Source organism: Tupaia chinensis, unplaced genomic scaffold (assembly GCF_000334495.1).
Source record: "Tupaia chinensis unplaced genomic scaffold, TupChi_1.0 Scaffold143740_1, whole genome shotgun sequence".
NCBI lineage: Eukaryota > Metazoa > Chordata > Mammalia > Scandentia > Tupaiidae > Tupaia > Tupaia belangeri.
Genome location: NW_006203589.1, coordinates 183,163 through 200,235, shown reverse-complemented (window position 1 = coordinate 200,235; position 17,073 = coordinate 183,163). Strand labels below are relative to the sequence as shown.

At 41.9% G+C, this 17,073-nt stretch overlaps 1 protein-coding gene across 4 annotated transcripts in view; it reads right to left on the bottom strand.

The window, feature by feature from the left end:
- The window catches only part of ZDHHC13 (zDHHC palmitoyltransferase 13), a 61,515-nt gene that overhangs the window by 5,397 nt on the left and 39,045 nt on the right, over positions 1 to 17,073 (bottom strand). For 3 of the 4 annotated variants that reach the window (XM_006164845.3, XM_027766843.1, XM_006164846.3), the window contains 5 exons: positions 11,012 to 11,136; positions 9,535 to 9,597; positions 8,744 to 8,837; positions 6,297 to 6,380; positions 1,353 to 1,510 (listed from right to left, as the gene is read on the bottom strand). In XM_006164845.3, coding sequence (XP_006164907.1) covers positions 1,353 to 1,510; positions 6,297 to 6,380; positions 8,744 to 8,837; positions 9,535 to 9,597; positions 11,012 to 11,136 — 524 coding nt within the window. The remainder of the gene's footprint in view (positions 1 to 1,352; positions 1,511 to 6,296; positions 6,381 to 8,743; positions 8,838 to 9,534; positions 9,598 to 11,011; positions 11,137 to 17,073) is intronic. The other variant, XM_027766842.1, reaches the window with a different exon arrangement.

Here is a 17,073-nt window from a genome sequence, read left to right as displayed (position 1 = left end):
CTATGCCATAATCCCTTCTCCTCCTGGGATTATGGGAATGCACACACATGCGTCCTGTGTGACTTTCAAGCCACCAGGTCTGGGACTCAAACTGTAGTAGGCCACATAAGAGTCCAGGCCACCTGCTGGACCCTTAGGCTAAACTTCTAACTGTACCTCTTATGAGGCCTATGGTGATACACAAGGCACTTAACATCTCTGAGGTTACTCTCCTCAGCCATCAAATAGAGACACTGCTTTGGTACAGCCTGTATCTCATATGCTTGAAGAAGTAGGTGGGGAAGTGCTGTAGAAAACGTAGAGCACATATAAATACTGGTTATTATTATACATCATGGTAATTAAGATTACTAATCACTGATGCTAATATCCATTCCTACTGCCTGAGTCTGTTGATGTCAGAGAAGTAGAAGATGAAGATGAATGTTTAGAAACCTTAACCAGTATTATTAACTCAATTCTTTTCCCTGATATTTTTGTTTCTTTGGCATTATCATTAGTACTTCAGAGTTGGTGATTTCCCCATTAAAATAGAATTCATTTGCCTTTGTGGAGTACTGCTCTAATTATCTAGGTCATGTAGTAATTGGCCCAGACTGATCACTGCGGCCCATTCCATGTGGCCAGACCATAGCAACAAGAGAATCAGGTTAGGCTCCCAGGGAAAGGCGGCGGCAGGGAAGGGGCAGAAGCCTCCCAGGAAGCTGAAGGTGACGACTGCCCTGGAGCCTGAGCATTCTAATGGCCGTGACCTTCTCTGAAAATGTAATTACTATGTCCTAGGGTGAGTGATGTATCTTTCGTTTCTTCCCATCCTCACCTACTTAAGCACTACACAGTGACAACAGTAACGTTGGAAAAACTGAAGGAAAGCAATCACCTTACATTCGCACGATGCTTTACTGTTTATGCCATGCTTTCACACACCACACAATCTGTCTGAGGGAAAAGGCCCTTGAATGGGCCTGTCAGAAGACCCACGTTTCTACTTCTGATTTTGCCACTCACTGGGTAACTTTGAGCAATTCAACTCACCTACCTGTACCTCTATCTAAAAATAAAGAGGTCAGATATGCTAACTCAGAGGTCACATTTTATTACTCAAACCTTCAAACCATCCTGTGAGAGCAGGCTGGCATTATTTACATTTTATAGACAAGGACACTGAAATTCAAGACCGGCCAAATGATATGCCTAGACCCACAGAGTCGAAAACGACAAGTGGAATCAGAATCCTAACAAATTCATGGAACTTAGAATTTAAGCCTCTGATTTCGAATTTGAGTCTTTCTACCTCAGTACAGATTACCAGAAATTTCACTCAACGGCAATATAAGAAGAGAAATAAATACCTGAAAGAGTTGGTTTAATAATAAAAATGTTGACCATGAAAAATGGAAAGCTGCTAGCACGAAGATATATAAAACCCAAGGAGAACAGGACACGATCTGATTGAGGTAGGCCCACAGTCCATCTTCTCTGAATGTTGTAGCACAATGGTTTGACCAATCTGTGGAAACATGGACTGATTATTAAACACAGCAACTGGTGATCATTCTCCAACAAAATAAAATCACTGCAATTCTACACAGGGAGAACAGAAAGTAAGATGGAACAGCACAGAGCAGAATTCACTGTAGGAATTTATTTTCCAAATGCCTACCAAAGACAAGAAAAGGATGCCTCCATGTTAATTAACACTATAGAAACACTACATCAGCAGCTGACCATGAATGACAAAAGCAAAAAAAAAAAAAAAAAAAAACCAAAACAAAACAAAAAAAACTTATCTTCACCAAAATTCTCATATTCAGCATAAAATGCACTGGACAGAAGTTAACTGTCCAAGGACTTACAACTGAGAACAAATGTTTAATAAAATGCTGTCCTAGAAAACTCTCTATCTTATCCAAGTTACAAGTTATAGGTCCATTATAGGACTGATTATAAACTTATTAAAGGTTCAGGTAGGGGTTGGCAGATGGTGCAGTGATTATGTAGCCAGACTCCCACATGGCAACCACAGTTCGAATCTGGGACTTGGTAGCTTAAAAATCACACTGGGTGTGTGTGTGCGTGCATGCCCAAGATCTTGGGAGGAGAATGGGGAAGGGACTGTGGTTTGGCCATCCCCCTGCCAGGTGATTTCTCACTTTTCCTCTCACTGTATATCTGTCTCTCCGGTGAATGAACTCACTCTAAGGCAAAAAAAAACCTTAAAAAAAAAAAAAAAGTTCACATAACTAGGCTATTGCTGTGGGTAGATGTCCTACAAGCACCCGAATACCACCGGAACACAATCTGACAGCATGCAGAGAGCCTGGTATGGGTGTACTTTTGCCTTGGCACCATAACTAAGCCTACAGAAGAAGTAAGGCCAGGTGAACAGACTTCATTTGACAGAGACACGCCTGAGCAAAGAAGACAGAGCAAAATTCAGACAGCCACAGCTCAGTTTCTCCTCCAGACACATCTACATGCCAATTAAAATAGAGGCCTTGGGGCCAGCATGCAACATAGTGGTTAAGGCACTGGATTACCACAAAACTGACCATCATTCAAGTCTCAGACCCAGAGGCTTGAAAACCATGCTGGGCACATGTGCATGCATGGCCAAAACCCAAGGAGGAAAATGGAAGAGAAGGGACTGTGGCATGGCCATCCCCCCCAGGGGGGTGATTTCTCACTTTCTCCCTGTCTCCCTCGGGTGAGTGGACTCATCCTACGGCCAAAATCTAAAAGGCTAAATTTAATTTATAAATTTTAAAAACAGGGGCCAGCAGATGGAACAGTGACTAGCGTACTGAACTCTCACCCTATCTGCAGTTTGAGTCCTCAACCTGGGGGTTTGTTTTCTCACTATCCCTCTCTCTGGTGAGCTCACATGCCCTATAACAAGTTAAAAAATAATAAATAAAATCATCTTTAAAAAAATTAAAAAGCCCTTTGATAGAGTTAAAAGAGAGAGAGAGAGAGAGGCCCTCACTATGACCTTCAAGATCCTGACCCTTTAATCCACGTAGCGAAGGGGAGTAGTGAGGAGAAATTCAGGCAGGAAGCAGCAGGAACAGGAGAACACATCTTCAAGGTTATGCAAATCCAATGACTTCTACTGGCTCCATGACCATTCATAAAAGGTGAATTATTTTTGAAATGAGGATTCTGTAGATTTGCACCTTGAGGTTTCATAAATGCCTCTGACAATTTGATAAGTAGTTTTAGACATTTTCCCAAAGCAGCAATGAATAGCTGCCAGGACAGGAAGAAATTGAATACGTGACTTTACTACTAACTGTCTGTCCATTTCATGCCTAAAAATCTATTTTTTTCCTGAGACTCTTTGCTTCTCAACTATCATTCATGATTATATGCCAGAAGCAATCATCACAGAGTAAGAATCAGGTTAACAAGTTAAGGCAAATTACACTCTCTTTAGAGCTTCTCATTAGGACAGCAAAGATGCATGCCATGCACCTGATATCACAACGAAGAATGCAATTTCCAACAGCAGGTGAAGAAAACAGCTGTTGAGTGGGAAATCTGTCTACTTTCTTTCAGCTTATAGATTCCTACTGTGCCTTCCTGGGAATCTTCTTAGTGACACAGCGTGACCTCGCATCGAAACTTTCAGAGTCCCGATTTCAGACTTAATATCAAAGATATGGCTGAGAGTGGCCATGTCCATCATCTTATGTAACAGAGTACTTCGCTCTGTGCTAATACAGTCTGATCAGGTCAACAGTAAATGACATGGAACTCGAATCGTTCCAAGTCAATCGTTTCCATGCTTCGATAGCAAGGACAGTTACGGAATGCTCCCTGACATTCGTTTATAATCTTTCTCTATAGAACGTATAGAATGCTGACACCTCCTGAGTCACTGAAAACAGACCTCATGGAGGATGAAATCATGGAAGCTGCACAGAGGCAGAAGACGTTGCTGCTGGGTCACGAGGAGGAGAGGGACAGCAGGGCTCCAGCAGGAGTGTTACGGTAAACTAAGGAGGCAGATGACAGAGAAACCGGAGCACGAGTTCACGTTTCCTGTCTCTGAAATAATAATAAATGACAAGGTGCTTTCCTGCAGTGTAAAGAAGTAGGTATAAGTGGAATAAAAGGAACCAAATATGCTCAGCCAGCCTGCACAGTTGTAAGCAAACATCACATGAGGCTGACTGTTCCTAAGGAAAAAAACGTAAGAAAAAGGCTGGTAAGAGCCAGAGGACAAAAGTCAAAGAGAAGGGGAGAATCAGTGTGTGCAATAAAAAGCTAACGTGGGAAGACCGGACGTGATGGAAAATCGCTTCTGTCCTTATCAATACAGCCTTATGCTGGACAGACACCAAACAAAGGTGACTATTTTTAGTGAGGAGAGACATGAGTGGTGTAAACCCTGGCTCCTCTCCCCTAGAATCAGGTCCAAGAGAAAAGCTCATCTGTGGGCCAACGTAGGAAAGTTTTCCAGGAATATACTTTATTGTCAGACCTTAAAAGGATGCTTCTTTCAACAGAAAGAGACAATGTCAAAAAAAATTTTTTTCCCCATTTCTTACACAAGACAATCCAATGCTCAGGGGTATTGGTGCTCCTTGAGAACTGTGTGAGCTCAGGGACCACAGCACTCCCCCCCACCCCACCACCCCCCATCAAAGCTAGCTGAGATGGTGATGGTTACATTTAGCCACAAAGGCATGCTCTAGTGATCAGAGACATGCAAGGAATCAGGTGACAGAGTCTAACAAAGTTACTGAAACCCAGGCATGCCTAGCCAGGGCAAACAATAACCTATTTCACATAGATACTAATGAACATTTTCTAAAAATGGAACCCCAAACAAAATAAAATTTGTAACATCCTGGATGTTTCTAGGAAGGGGAATCGGAAGGCTGGGGCACAAGGGTAGAAAGAATTATTTTCAAAAACTCAATAAGATTTAAACTAACGAAGCCAAAGAGAGAGTGTGTATGCTGGGGCTTGGAATGCTAAGGAAAAAGGAAAAAATAATGTAGGAAAAAATAAGTGCAGTCTAGGTGTGGTGGTACAGAGGTAACACAATGCGCTGAATGCTGGGAGACACGTGGAAGGTAAGGGTTCAGTTCCCAGGTAGTTGTGTACGTGCTGGCTCGTGATCCTGACTGGCTAGTCAGGCTAACAGGGAGAATCACAGCATCAGACTCTGCTGAGGGTCTCTGTCTGTCTCTCTCTCTCTTTCACAAATGAAATAAACTTTTTTTTTTTGAAGTAGGAAAAAAAAAGCTTTCCTGATGTCTTCCTGAAACACTTCAGAGATTTCAGCTCAAGAAGCCAAACTAAGACCCAACTGGTAAAATCTAAGACTTGACCACGAGTATAACAGGAGGGCGGACGGAAACAGGCTGGAAGTAAAGCTGCTGCCATCTAGAGCCAAATATTCCCCAAATCTTCAAACTAAATAAATAATATACAAGTAAACAGAGTCCAAATAAATAAACGATTATCACCCTAGGTTTTTCCAGTGAGGCAACCTATTCCAAATCCTGAAATTGTAGTCACACAATTCTTAGGAGTTGATCAAAATTCTGTTCACTTTGGAGTAACAGGTGGTCTGGCGGTTAAGGTGCAGGATTCCCACATGGCCAACCACGGTTCAACTACCAGTGGTTAAAAATCACAACGATTAAAAAAAGATAAATAAATAAATGTTTTAAAAATAATTGTTTACTTTAAACTCTATCCTCAGCTGATCATCTTAGACTGAGCTGGCTGTCATTCCCTACCTGAGACCTTTTGAAACTGCTATTCAAAATTATTTTCCCTTCTCAGGGCCAAGAAGGATCTAATGTCTTCTTCCAAGTTATTATTTGTAACCTTTGATTATTACAGGTTTTCCATCCGTTCTCAGTTTCAGGTTTACATGCTAAGTACGGAGTTAATCCTTAATTACTGGGACCACCATACCCTAACCTTGCCACCATCAACCTTCCTCCCGCCCTGTTTATCTACTTATCACCTCCTGCTTGTACTTGAAAAGGTGATTCTTTTTTCTTCTGAGGGACAAAGCTGCACTTATTTTAAATGAATTTCTATTTTTGACCACTTCTTGAATATGTCAAAGTTCTCTTCCAAAATACTGAAAGCAGTCATCTTTCCACAGTTCTTGCAGCTCCTCAATGCTGAGAGTCTTAGAGGCATCTGCTTCGTTTTTATTAGGGGTACAGTTTAGTCACCCACTCGGAATGTGATATGTAAGAGTTTACAAGAAAAAGTAGAAGTGGGTGTGGATCCGTGAGCTCATTCTAAGAAAGATACACACTTACAGACAAAAGATCCATATATAATCCAGTCGCACACCATGGAGAGGAAAAACAAGAAGAAAATATAATAGTGATGGTTGCCAAAACCTGAAACAAGAAAAAAAAAAAATACTAGAAATATTTTTCTTATAATGATTTTTCAGTTAAGACTTTTTAAATAGGTTCTGGTCAAAAATCTTTACCAAAATAAAACAGATATAAGGCTGCTGCTTTGTCTTTTAGGTGCCATTAAACCAAAACTAAACAGCGGTGGTAAACCACGGTGGACTGACAGCGTTAACTAAACTAGTATTTACTCATTACTTACCTGATACTTCTCTCCAACAGAACAAAGCAAACAGCTCCAGGCGAGCCTAAACTGCTGGACAAGGGCAAGTGGGCGGGATTTGGGGCAAATCCTACCTTGTCTCTTTCTTCCTCCCTCAACAGGCAACATGCCTACGGAGCACAATTTCCGAGGGTCAAGTGCTGACCTCATCAGGGTCATAGAGAAAATGAGGAGTAACAATAAATGTACTTGCTGCACGAGACTAGAAACAGCGAAGAGAGACAACGTGCAGCCTCTGAGAGGTCTACAGAAAGGAAGAGAGGAAGAGGACACCCAGCCACCAAGCCCCTGCCACGGTCTACAGAAAGGAAGAGAGGAAGAGGACACCTAGCCACGATGCCCCTGCCACATATGTGCCTTCTTCTTGATGCTGGTTGGGGGCGTTTTTTCAGTGCTAATGATACGAAAGCTCCTCAGGTACCGTATCATGGTCCCATCCTTTCCTGGACAGCAAAGACAGTGAAGGAGTAATACCCATTGGAATCAGGAGAGCTAGGCCTGTGGATTACTAGTTGTGTTACCATAGGCTAAGTTGTTTAACCTCTCTGACCCTGTGTTTTCCTTGTACCAATACCTGTTCTATCTATTTCACACGCCTGTGGCAATTAAACAACAAGAGGCATATGAAAACCCAGCAATATGATCAAAATGTATGGACTCGGGCCAGCAAGGTGGCACGAAGTTAAGGCAGCTGGGTCCCACATGGCCAACTGCACAGAGTTCCAGTTCCAGTCCCAGACCCGTGGCTTGAGAAACTTGCCAGGTGTGTGTGCATGTGTGCCCAAAATCCCAACAAGAGAACGGAGTAGAAACAGTAGTGTGGCCATGCCCCTGGGGGCTTATTTCTCAATCCCTGATCCCTCTCTGGCAAGCACATGTGCCCTATAGCCTTTATAGAAAACTTTAAAAAAAAAAAAAAAGTGGGGCCAGAAGGTGGCATAGTGATTGAGTCCTGGACTTCCACATGGTCAACCACAGTCTGAGTTCCAGACCCAGCAGCTTCAAACTCATACTGAGCACATGCCCAAAATCCCAAGAGGAGAAGGGATTGTGGCATGGCCAAGCCTGCTGGGGGGTTGATTTCTCACTTTCTGCCTCTCTGTTGCTCCAGCAAGCACACACGCTCTATAGCAAAAGTTCTTAAAAAAAAAAAGTATGGGCTTATTGGTACTGTTTTCCTACTGCCATTCAATGCTGCCTGCCATAATGCCGGTCACCCAATCTTCATGGTGAGATGGGATGCATATAGCTTAAGACCCCAGGAATCAAGTCACGTGATCTCTAAAAATAAGAGCGAACACTGAAATGTACCAAAGAAGCCTGACTGAGCTGAGGCAACCTCCTGTTCACCCAGATCATAAAAGCATATCCTGTCCTGAAAACCCGCAATCATTGTTTTTCTGACATTCTCCATAATAAAGACTGGCTTTTCCTGTCATGGTTCGGAGGAACCTAGGGCTGCAGATCAGGAAAAGGAACATTCCCTGGGTAGAAGGCAATCCCAGAGCTCTGCTGTCACTGGTTCTAGCACCTCCCTGAGCCTTAGAGGCAAATGAAGGTGACTAGGACAAACGAGTCATAAAATACGGAGAGAACATCGCATGTGGAGTAGAAGACTGGCATTTATTATGAAGTGAGGGGTCAGTAGGTGGCATGGTGGTTAAGGCTCTGGACACTCCCACATGGCCGACCATGGTTTGAGTCCCAGAGCTGGTGGCTTCCTTTTTCACTTTCGCTCTCTCTGTGTCTCTCTCCAGTCAAATTAAAAGCAAATGAATGAATAAATAAAATTGAATGAAGTGACCGCATGCAAGTAACGTCACTGTGGACAACTTTTCGGCTCTAAAATGGAGACAACAATACCAACCTCACAGGTGTGCTGATGATTAAATTGGATACCATATGTGAAGATGTGTTACAAATTCCAAAATACTATACAAATGGTAACTGTCATTATCAGTCTCAATGACCGGTTTTCCAAAAGTGTCCAACAGAGCTGATTCTCAGATAAGGAAGAGCTACAAACCAGAGCCCTTGGGCGCCTTTCCACTTTTTCCAAGTCACACACATGAATAAGCCAATGCTTCATTTGCAGCGGTGGTTGAAAAAAGAAAGCTCTCACCTATGCACCGTCCAGTCCACAGGCAGTGCTGATCATACCGAGCCACACAGGAGTTGCACACATGGCAATGCAGCGACCTTAACGGCTTCCTTATCTAAGTGGACAATGAGAGAGAGGCCTAAGCACAAGCCGGTGTCTCAAAGCGGCGACAAATCACATGGAAAATATTAACCCTAGGTCATAAAACTACTGGCATAAATAATCCCAAATAGGCCATCGAATCACATAGAGGCTCTGGAGTGCTTATTAATATTTACTTCCACGTGTCTGTTTTCATTAGGCTGTCACTAAGGGGTCAATTCCAGCGCCTGTCTACACTGGCTAAGGAAAAATGAGGCAGTGACAAACAGAAGGAGCGCTGAACTAAGAAAAACGAAATCTGAGTTCCCCTATGACTCTGCCAGTAATTTGGGGGGAGGTTACTTCCTCTAGGTCTTGATTCCTCAACTGCAAAACCTGAGGTTTTGTACCTCCATCACTGAGCTTTCAAGAGGGATTATGAGCCTCTGACTCGAAGTTGGTTCTAATGTATGCTTCATGACAGGGGAAAGCAAACAAAACACACCATGGATAATTCACAAAGAGATTTAACCATAGGCAACTTCAAGGGATTATAAACACCGTTCTTCCGTATGTTAAGGCAGAAAATTGTTCTGACAGCAATGCAAAATTAGAACTGGGTAAAAACAAAGGTGTATAAATATACCACGAAGACTTGACAAATGCTTACATGAGCAATGTTACCAAGAATTAGCTTTTATGATGGAAAAAATTATACAGAAAAGACTCACGAGGCATGATGTGCAAAATGTTCTGAAGTCCAGGCAGCCGGTTTCTGCAAGGGTGATGATATTCTGAAAGACATGAAGTTTGACCTTACGACTGCGTTTTATTGGAGAATGTATTATGCATGGTTTAGTATCACTCTCACAGCTCTTGCTTCAAACTGAAGTAGCTAGCAAAGCAATTTGGAATACCTGCCACAGAATCGTTCTGTGCTTGAAATAATGTGATTTTTCAAGGCTGCATTTTCAACCAAAAGCCAGTAAGTTAGAATACAAAAAAAAAAAATTACACCTGCTACTCCCATCTACCAGGTTTTCTCTGGGAATGGCAATGATCTCCCAGTTAAAATCTGCTAAAGGAAATTCAACATGCACATATACATCCATTATAAAGAAATAAAAGTATACATCAAAACTGGTGGCTATCGGACTGCCAGATGGCATAATGGTTATGTGACTGGACTCCCACATAGTCGACAATAGTTTGAGTCCCAGACCTGACGGCTTAAAATTCATGCTGGGCACGTGTGTGTGTGTGCCCAAAATCCTGAGAGGTGAGTAGAGGAAAAGGGACTGTAGTGTGGCCATACCCTCTATGGAATGCTTTCTCACTTACTGTGTCTCTTTCTCTCTGGTGAGCCACTATAGCAAAATCTCCTCTTAAACAAATAGAAAGCTGGTGGCTATAAGAACAAGGGGTGAGTCTTTTAGCAACACTGGCTCTAGGAACTAAAGAAGACAATACTTGCCCCAACTTCTACATTTCTTTTGTTCAGGTGTTTGCCAGAAAGCACATGCATTCACTGGAGAGACACAGAGAGAGGGGAAAACTCACTCCCCAGGGAGAATGGCCATGCCACAATCCCTCCTCCTCCATTCTCTTCTCAGGATTTTGGCCATGCACATACACGGTGTGATTTATTTCAAGCCTCCAGATCCAGGACTTGAACCGTGGTATGCCATGTTGGAGTCCAGCGCTTTCACTACCATACCACCTGCTCACTCCCAACTTCCACATTTCTAAACATTTACTAGCAGTGAAAAATGTGCTATGTCACCTGACAACTTCACATTTGAGGAAGAAAAGGAGCATCTCTCCGGTCAATGAGAAGGACTTTCCCACTCCTGTCTAGGAACTCTCCACATATGAAGTGGGGGGATTTGAGCAATGGCCATTATCTAAATGTTACTACAAAGTAGCAGGAGAGCTTATCTGCTAACAGAAATTACGCCTGAAAGGTCTTGGTGGGATATTCTTTTAACAAACAATGTTTTTAAAAATGTTCATACACGTAAATGAAAAAAAAAGCATGTCAGGATGGAAAAATGGCACCTTCACTGACTTAATCACCCCCCATGTACGTTGTATTTATTAGATGCGGGGCAATTGAGACGCAGTCATGAGCAAAGCCAACGTGATTGTGACTTTCTCAAGTTTACATAATCTATTTTTAAAAAGAAATCAGTAACTAATAGAGCTCACCACTTTTCTTTCTTCTTCGGAAGCCTTAGTGAAGCCAGGATCAGTTGCCCAAGTCTTGTAGAAAAAGTAGAGAAAGGCTATAACACTCAGGACGAAGGCAAAATAGAAAGGGCTTCCTGTTCTATGTTAACGCCAAGTTAAGGAATATGCCAAACTTCCAGCAAGGAGAACACAACTGCGATGTAGAAAAATTTCATCTCCCCTCATGTATGCACATCCCCACTCCATCCTATGTCTAACCCTATGGGAATTTGCTCCTAGGTGGATAATAATTAATACTTCCTTCTTAGATGAAACCCATTATTAAATATACTAATAATCACGTCATTTGTGAGGAACATCTTAAAGACTGAAAGACATTCAAGATCCAAATAAATTAATCTCTACTGATGTAATTGTAGCTCTCCTGGAAGCATCTAGAAAAATATTATGTGAACATCTTAACAAAAAAAAAATCTGAAGAAACAAATCACTCAGTTCCACAATTTCAACTAAAATTACAAGGATACTTCTAACGGTTTGTGGAAAAACTGAAGTATGAGTTTATTTTGGTGTAAAAAGGTTTTGAAATTCATGTATAGTTTTGTATATTTTTTTCATGATAATCATTTTTCATGAACTTCTGAGAAGACCCCCTCGTATTTCCCTATATATTAGATGAATGCAAAAATTTTGTACTGCAAAGTTTAGTTACTAATCCTTATAACTGCTGCATTAGGCTGAATTAATTTAGAAATGAACAAAAGAAACTGCTCTCCTTGCAAAATGATTACAAATTATATACTACTTGGAAACAGATATTATGGATAAGTTAAAGTGTTTCAAAGATAAATATTACTCACTTTGAAGTGTTTTTTGAAGTGGTTCAGATTCTTTGTATAAAAAGTAAAATTTTGCATCAGAGAAAGAAAAACAAATGTGCAGTAATAAATCACTAAACCAGTAAAAACCCAATCGTCCTTGATCAACTTAAATCATTGACACAGTAAATGTATCTATTTTCCAAGGTGTGGCTAAGCTGTCTTATGCCAAACTCAGAGTGAGGAAGGTAGCCACAAAGACTCAGTCCAATGTGGTCTCTGCAGCAACAGCTTCAGCTCTGGGCCTGGGAGAAAAGTAGAACTTCAAGGCCCCATCTCAGATCTACAGAATTAGATTCTGGATTTTAATAAGATCCAGAATCCAGGGGCTTCATATACACATTGAAGTTTGAAAAGCACAGCTATAACCCATGAAGACCAGCACAATCACATCTGGTTCAGACAGGCAAAAACGAACCTTGTCAACTTAGATCATCAGTTTACCTGTAGGTGGGCCTAGACCGTTTTTGTTTGTTTGTTTGTTTGTTTGTTTTAATACTATAGGGCGCATATGCTCACCACCAACAAAGTGCAAAAGTGCGAAATCTCCCCCAGGGGGACCATCACAGCACAATGCCTTGTCCTCTGGGGATTCTGGACACACACACGCACATGCCTGGCATGTTTTTCAAGCTATGGGGTCTGGGACTCAAAGTGCACAGCCAGCCATGTGGGATCCAGTGCATTAAACCTCCATGCTACCTACTGGCTCTAGGCAGCATTAAGAAACAGCGGCCAGAAAAGTTGTGAGACTGAATTTTACTAAGTAGTATATGCTGAACAAGTTAAGAACATTATTAAAGGGTAGTACATGGGGCAAGACCTTTTGTTAAAGAACCAGATCCTATTTTTTTTTTTTTCTATAAAATCCTGATCGACACACAACATACTCAACGAGACATTCGGTGGGATCATACAATGACCCTGCAGATTAAGCTGACTACATTTTGGGCTTCTGTTCTGAGTAACGTAATAAAACAAATCCCAGAACTACCTCTCTCCAAGTAAAGTGGACTGTACTCTATCCTCTCATAAAAGCCGAACACCTTCCTTGCATCTGTGCCTTTACTCACGTGGTTCACTGATTTCAACCGCTCTCTACTCCTTTCACTTACTTCTAAAAGCACACTCATGTCTAAGTCCTCACTGCCTTTAAGACCTAACATATTCTCTGCTCCCTTGTAAGTCTTTCCTGATTCCCCAGGGAGGGGGATTTTTCTCCCTCTCCTAAACCTATGAATACTTTTTCTATGGCATTTAGACCTTCAACTCCAGTTACTTACAGACACCAGCCTTTCTAGGAGCCCCTTGGCAGTTAACATCTCTCATTATGGAGCTAAAATTTGTTCTTCTATAATCTCAACTGATTAATTTTCATCTGTTAGATCCTTTAGATCTACACTATAGCTGCCCTGCGGAGTTATCCGACAGGAGCACACTTCCATGTGTTCGAAACATTTTTATTGCATGCCTATTCTATACAGTGCATTGGTTTCCAAATTATGGACTTCCAAACACTGGAAAGCGGAAGGCATTGATCATACCTCCAAGAAAAACGGCAACATGGTTCTTTACACTAGCTTCCTGGTCATACTTTTCTGTTCGGGCTCACATTCATCATTATCTCTTCTAAGAGAAGAGAATTCAACAGAGCACGTCCACTTCAGGTGTGTACTGCCCAGTGCACAGGACAGTGAGATTGCTGTTGGCCTTGTCTGGACACTCAGATCCTCTCAGTACCTGAGAATACACTGGCTTCCTTGACAGCTGTGTCACTAGTCACACGGGGTACACAGCTAAAGCTCCTGGTTCTCCTTTATTTGACCTGAAGCTAGTCACCGTAATATGCATTTTCACAGTTGAGTCCACACATAGGCCTTTACATGTGTGTATCCCTTTTCAATTTCACGCAGTTATAGCCGATACCACAAGTGCTGTGTTCAGTGGTCCTCCACTTGTTTCCTGAGTCATAATCTTACCTCCAAACTCCTCAGGAAGGTCCTGTTCTCTTTCACACAACCCACTCAAAAAAGCCAAACATATTACTTGCTGAACACATAAAAGGAATGAAAAGAAACTGATCATATGAGAAGCCTACCTAGAATTGCCCTTAAAAGTAGTTTAATATGCAGCTTCCCGTACAGATACTATTCATGAAAGTAACTGATAAGGCTATAACAGGGGTTGATTGCAAAATGCCAGTTATGTAATGGGGAACTGTGGTCGGTGCTTCACAGACATTGTACCATAGGGATTTTGGCAGCCACCCCAAGACCTGTTATCCCCAGTTGAAAGAAAAACTGAGACCTAATGAGTTGAAAGATTTTGCCCAATGGTATGTAACAAGTAAGACAAAGCTGAAACTCACAGTCATTCTGTTTGACCATACTCTTTCCACAGTGACCTAGACTCTCTTCCATAAAAGACTGGCAGCTATGAGAGCAAAAGTCCCACTCAGTCCAGACATGGCCACCTGGGAGATAAGTCAGAATACTTAGAGTGGGTCTTTAGAAAGCAGCACCTCAGTTCATCTGCAGGGCAATTCCAACAGCATTTAACGTTCAGCCTGAGAGCTGTGATCCTATGGTAAAGTACGCCACCTACTCACTTGACAGGCCCTCACAGCAGCAGGTTCACGTGGGTGCTTAGATCACAGGGCTTTCTGCTAGACAAATGAGTGAAATAGTCCATTTTATACATTTCATTGTCTTCTGGTTTTGTCTAGCTATCAAAATCCAGTCTTCTGATGTAAGAGCATCTTGACAAATATTGAGCAGTTCCTAATTGAACTCAATGTAATATTAACTTCTGTAATTAAGGTTTTCGAACTACAGTGGAGTTCTGTTGTGTTCATTTTGAACCTGCAAATTTGAGATAGTTCCAGATCAAACCATTTGGTGTAAAATCTGAAATAATGTAGGTTGTTCAAAGTGTAAAAATTCATCAAAAAACCTAATTTGGGGACTAGCAGTTAGCGTAATGCTATGTCGCTGGACTCCCATGTAGTCGACCGCGGTTTGCGTCCCGGACCCGGTGGCTTAATCTTCACCCCAGGAGTGTGTGTGTGCATGCCCAAGATCCCGAGAGGAGAATGGAGGAGATGGGACTGCAGCATGGCCATCCCCCCTGGGGGGTAATTTCTCGCTTCCTGTCTCTATGTCTCTCTCTGTCTGTCTGGCGAGCGCACATGCCCTATGGCAAAAAAAACTCTCAAAAAAAACCCTAATTTGTAAAACTGTTTTACTCTGTGACCACATGAGTTGGTAAACAAAAATGGTAGACATCTCTTTTCAGGATCCTGTAAATTTCCCTAGCGTTTATGAGCCCTGGATTTTGGCAAGTGATTTTGTTGTACACTGTGCTGTTATCTGATGTGCTCGTGGTGACTTATAAATTAAAGCATTTTTATATCATATAATAATATCATCCAACCCTTCATTAAGTGGTGGTTATAAGGCTAGTGTTTAAAAAGCTGTCACCAAATCTGTAATTATGAGACAAAGGTGAGAGGTAATAAAATCTTTTAAAAAAGTCAAGTGACCTCCATGCTATGCTATGCCATCCACTTAGATGACAGGAATCTGGAAAATACGAGGGAGAATGCTCAGAAATAAAAAACAGCACTGAAACAAAAACACGCTATAGCGAATGTAGCTATATGCACTCTGAGAACCTATGCCTAGCTAGCTTCACTTTTTTTAATTTTTTTTAGGGAAAAAAATACTCTTGGATTGAGTTTACTCATCTTTCCCATAAATACTTTTTTCCCCAGAAATATCATTATCAGAAAATGTAACCGCATAGAGTTAAAGGAACATTAAGAAGTCACGTTCTGCCTACCACGTTCCTTTTTCACCTACCTACCCCGCCGGCCAGGCCAGGCTATAATGGCCTCCCAGTACCCTCTGAGGTGGAGAAGGAAGTCTAGAAAGGGATACAGAGACTGACGATGTCTTCTGTCGCACTGAAGCTATAAATGGTGACAACCCAAGAGCAACCTCCCTCCCCACTTCTAAGTGACTGGACTTGAATGACCCTAAGAGAACACACCCCTGAGCTAAAGGTGGGCCTGAATCCTGATCTGAATCAAATTTGGCTGATCTTCAAGTGGCAAACATGATCCTTAGGTGAGTTTTGTTTTTGTTTTTTTTCCTGTTTCTTTGCTTGACTTGACTTTTTTTTTTTTAGGTTTTTGCTATAGGACACGTGTACTCACCGGAGAGCGAGAGAAAGAGACAGACAGACAGACATAGACAAAGTGGGGAAGAATGAGAAATCAACTTCGGGGGGGATGGGCATACCACAATCCCTTCTCCCTTTGGGGTTTTGGGCATGCACACACATGTGCCCAGGGCAATTTTCAAGCTGCCAGGTCCGGGACTTAAACCGCAAAGTTACTCACGTGGGATTCAGCCACCTTAACCTCCAACTCACCAGTTTTTGCTTTTTTTTTTTTTAAACCACAGGCTACTATGCTTTAGTGGGTTATAAAAAAAAATTAAGTGGTCTGTGACCAGAACTTACTTATTTATTTATTTTTTAAAGAGAGATTTTTGCTGTAGGGCACGTGCACTCACTGGAGAGACAAACAGCAAGTGAGAAATCATCCCCAAGGGTAGATGGCTACACAGCAATCCCTTCTCCTCCATTCTCCCCTCGGGATCTTGGGCATGTATGCGCACACACCCAGCATGAGTTTTAAGCCGCCAGGTCTGAGCTTGAATCACGCACAGTCAACTACATTGGAGTCTAGTGACATAACCGTTATGCCATCCGCTGATCCTGTGACCAGAAATTTTTAAAAATGAAACAAATAGGATAAAATAACAAAACAGGGTAAGGTTAAGGCACATATTAATAGTGTTGCTTTCTAAACTCATTCTGCATATATTTTGGGTGGTGAATTTACTTTTGCTGTGGACTGAGAATCCCTGCCTTAGGTAATAATACTACTGCTATTTAACATGACTGAGGAAGCCATCTCTCTCTCCAGAATCCCTCCCATATTGTCACCTTGGTACCCAGATTTATTAATCGCCTGTAACTGTGGGCCAAATTGAATAAATCATCTGACCTCGAGGAAATCTCAAGGCAATCCAGGAAACTATTATGGGTCCTAGTGAAAGAATAATTCACTCTTCTGTTTCCCGCCCAGGAGCAATAAATACTAGACACCTACAGTATCCGTAGTGTGCTCTGAGG